General features: G+C 63.0%; 1 protein-coding gene across 1 annotated transcript in view; it reads right to left on the bottom strand.

Moving 5' to 3' along the window:
• Positions 1-3,080, bottom strand: part of Cherp (calcium homeostasis endoplasmic reticulum protein) — a 9,918-nt gene extending 6,838 nt beyond the window's left edge. Inside the window, 4 exon segments of the mRNA XM_033759379.1 lie at positions 10-161; positions 229-366; positions 674-858; positions 2,903-3,080. Coding sequence (XP_033615270.1) covers positions 10-161; positions 229-366; positions 674-858; positions 2,903-3,005 — 578 coding nt within the window. The 5' untranslated portion in view covers positions 3,006-3,080.
• Positions 3,081-3,135: the final 55 nt, after the last annotated feature.

Raw genomic sequence — 3,135 nt, 5'->3', positions numbered from 1 at the left:
GCCGCTCACCAGTGGTGCAGCACATCATTGATCAGGTAGATGAGGTGCAGACGCAGCTCGAAGTGTGCGCCCTCGGCCGTGATGCGGTTCCGGAGGTGGCCCGCCATCAGCTCGCAGTGTGGCGGGGACTTGGCGTTGCTGAACATCCAGTTCTTTCCAGCCTGCAACAGTGGCGGGGTGAGCGGGGCCCAGCAGGCCGTGCCCGGAGCCCGAGGAGCGCGGCCTCACCGAGATGGCATCCTTGGTGCACGTGTCGATGATGGGCTGCAGCAGGCTGTCGAACTCGTTCACGTCTAGCTGCGTCTCCTCCAGCAACTTCTGCATCTGCTGCTCCACGGCGTGGGCCACGGCTGCTGTCACTTGCTCCTGGGGAGGGCCCACAACACGTGAGCAGGGGTCTGGGTGGGCTGCTGGGGTGTGGCCGGGGGACGGCAGGGACACTGCGCCTCTTCCCACACTGCAGCCACCCAGCCGTGCTGGCAGATGATGGGGCAGAGAGGGCCGAGGCACCCGGTGGGGGGCATCGTGATCACGGGATGGCGGGGGGGAGGGGCAGCACTGACGGGTCCTGCTGAATCCCTGGACAACAGCCGAGAACAGGACCTCGGGTGGCAGGGGCTTTGTGCCCAAGGCCAGTGGCAGTGACGGAGGCATGCCAAGGCCCTGTCCCCACCTGTCTGAGGGCCAGCAGGTGCTGCTCCTGCTGTTGCAGGTTCCACTGGCTCTGCTGGATGAGCTCGTCCACCGACGGGGTGCCCTGGGCCGGAGGCACGGGTGCTGCGGGTGCCAGTGGGGGCTGCGCCAAGGGAGGAAGGGCGGCAGGGGGCTCCAGCTCAGGTGCCTGCTGCTTGCAAATCACTGGCAGGGGGAAGGGCACATGAGGACGTGGCAGGGACCAGGGTCCCCTGTTTACCCCACAGTTGGGGGCCACCCCAGGGCCTGGGCTGACCTCTCTCCCTGCAGCACAGAACCCAGGCAGTTCCTGTCACCAAGCCTCTCCTCGCAGTGCCTCACGTGTGTCCCTGCTCCCAGCCACCTGGGCAGCCATCTCCAACCTCTCTGCTCACCCCTCCTTCCCTTCCCTCGTAAGACCCCTGGCTGCCATCCCCACGGCTGCGCGTTGGCATCCAGACCTCTGTTCAGCTTGGCTGGCAGCGAGAGCCTGCTGTACAGGCCAAGAGGGTGGGAGGCGGGCGTGGGCTCCAAGTGCAGCCACGAGGCAGGAGGGTGGGCTTTGGGGAAGAGGGCCAAGAAGCCATCCTGAGTGTTACCGCACACAGACAGCATGGCACCGGGTCACTCTGCGGTCACCCCTCAGGAATGGGCTCCCGGAATCTGTGCTCACGCTCACTTCCCAGTCCACCCTGGGTACTTCCCTCTTCCCGGCAGTACCTATACCTTCTGCCACTCAACCTCCCTTAGCCTGGGTTCCCTCCTGCAGCCAGTCCACAGCCGGGACTCCCAGCCCCTTCTTCATGTCCCCTGTCTCCTCTCTGGCCACTCTGTCTTCCCCTATTCCTGTCCAACTCTAGGGTGGGATGCTGGGCCTGTGTCCTAAGCCCTTTGTCCTCTGATCCTACAGGAACCTGGTGTCATGACCACTCCTAACCCTGTCAGCTCCCTTCTGGGGTTGCTGGGCTCCAAACCCACAGCTCCTGGCTGCTCGTACTCATGGCCCTCCCTCCATCCATCCCCATGACAGGGGCAGCAGCCCACTCCCCAAGGAGCCAGCCCTGGACCCCACTCCCCAAGGTCACCAGCATCACCTTGGGCACCGACCTCCTGGCCTCGGCCCCACTACTCCTGCACCTGGCAGTCAGAGCTGCTGCTCAGTGACCTGTGACGGGCCCCAGGTGACAGGCAGCCACAGCAATGGCAAATGAGCACCGGGCGGGACAGACCCGAATTCAGAACACCGAGCCCTCACCGCATAGCCTGCAAGGGGCCCTTCTCAGATGGCCCCAGGCACTGTGGCTCCCCGCAGCCTCACTGCTCCCCAAAGCCTCAGGGACGGTTCCCCCGGCCCAGCTGGCCAGCCCTCTCTGCCCTCTGGCCCACTCCTGGCCAAGCCTAAGGTCTGACCCATCCTTGGCTCCAAACGCTTCCTTCTCAGTTTCCACCTGGAAAACTCTACCCCGTTCTTTAGATTCTGGCCAAGGTATTGTGCACTGGAGAAAGTGCCTCAGTCGTCCACCCCGGGGTGCAGTGACACCCTGCTGCCCCCTCAGCCCATCCTCCACACTGGCCACACACCCATCCCATGGGTGCCCTTGCTGTAAACACTCTTGTACTTTTTAAGCTTGCTGTGGTGGCACAAACGTGTCCTTAATCAAGGCATGTCTGACGTTAGATAGCAACATCCCACTGACTACGTCTCCCTCTTCGCCATACTGAAGATGGAGCCCAAGGTCTTCACATTGAGCCACACCCCCAGCCCACCTGAGACAGTGTCTCAGTCTCTAAGATACCCAGGCCAGGCTGGGACTTGCAGTTGTCCTGCCTCAGACCCCTGGAGGCGCCGGCCAGCAGTTGTCCCCTTTCAATGCCATTCTACTTGGAGATTTGCTGCTGCGCGTGGGCCCTGCCGGGAGGACCCTTATCACACAATGACTAGTTAGCCATCACTCGAAGAGCGACTGCGTTTCCCAAGCTCATCAACTCCTGCTGTCCAACAGCGAAAACTGGTGACCACAGGCCAAGCGCCAAGGCCCAGAGAGACAGTGCTTTCTGATGTGCGCAGGTGAGACACACATAACTCTGCCTGGCGCACCCGAGGTGGCTGCGCTACTGCTCAGCGATCTCGTCTGCAAAGCCAGCAGAAGCTTCCCGCCCGCAGCCCAGGAGGAGGCCCGATAACGTGCGGAGCGCAGGTCGCCGGAGTGGGAAACCCGCGGGGACTCACGCTGCTGCTGCTCCAGCGCCAGCTTGCACTTGTAGTAACTGTAGAACTCGCCCCCGAACAGGAACGAGAACTTCGGGTTGTCCTTCTGTTTCTCCATCGTCATCTTCTCAAACTCGGGCCCGTTGCGAGCCACGAACTGCGCCAGCTTGTCGATGACATTTCGGAGCTCCTGGTCTGCGGGACGAAAGGCCACGCGGGGCGTCAGCGCCGAGCGCCGAGCGCGGGTCCCGGGG

This window comes from Fukomys damarensis, unplaced genomic scaffold (assembly GCF_012274545.1).
Source record: "Fukomys damarensis isolate Sample0158 unplaced genomic scaffold, DMR_v1.0_HiC HiC_scaffold_37, whole genome shotgun sequence".
NCBI classification, from domain to species: Eukaryota; Metazoa; Chordata; class Mammalia; order Rodentia; family Bathyergidae; genus Fukomys; species Fukomys damarensis.
The sequence above is the reverse complement of the archived record's forward strand: the minus strand, read 5'-3'. Positions and strand labels throughout refer to the sequence as shown.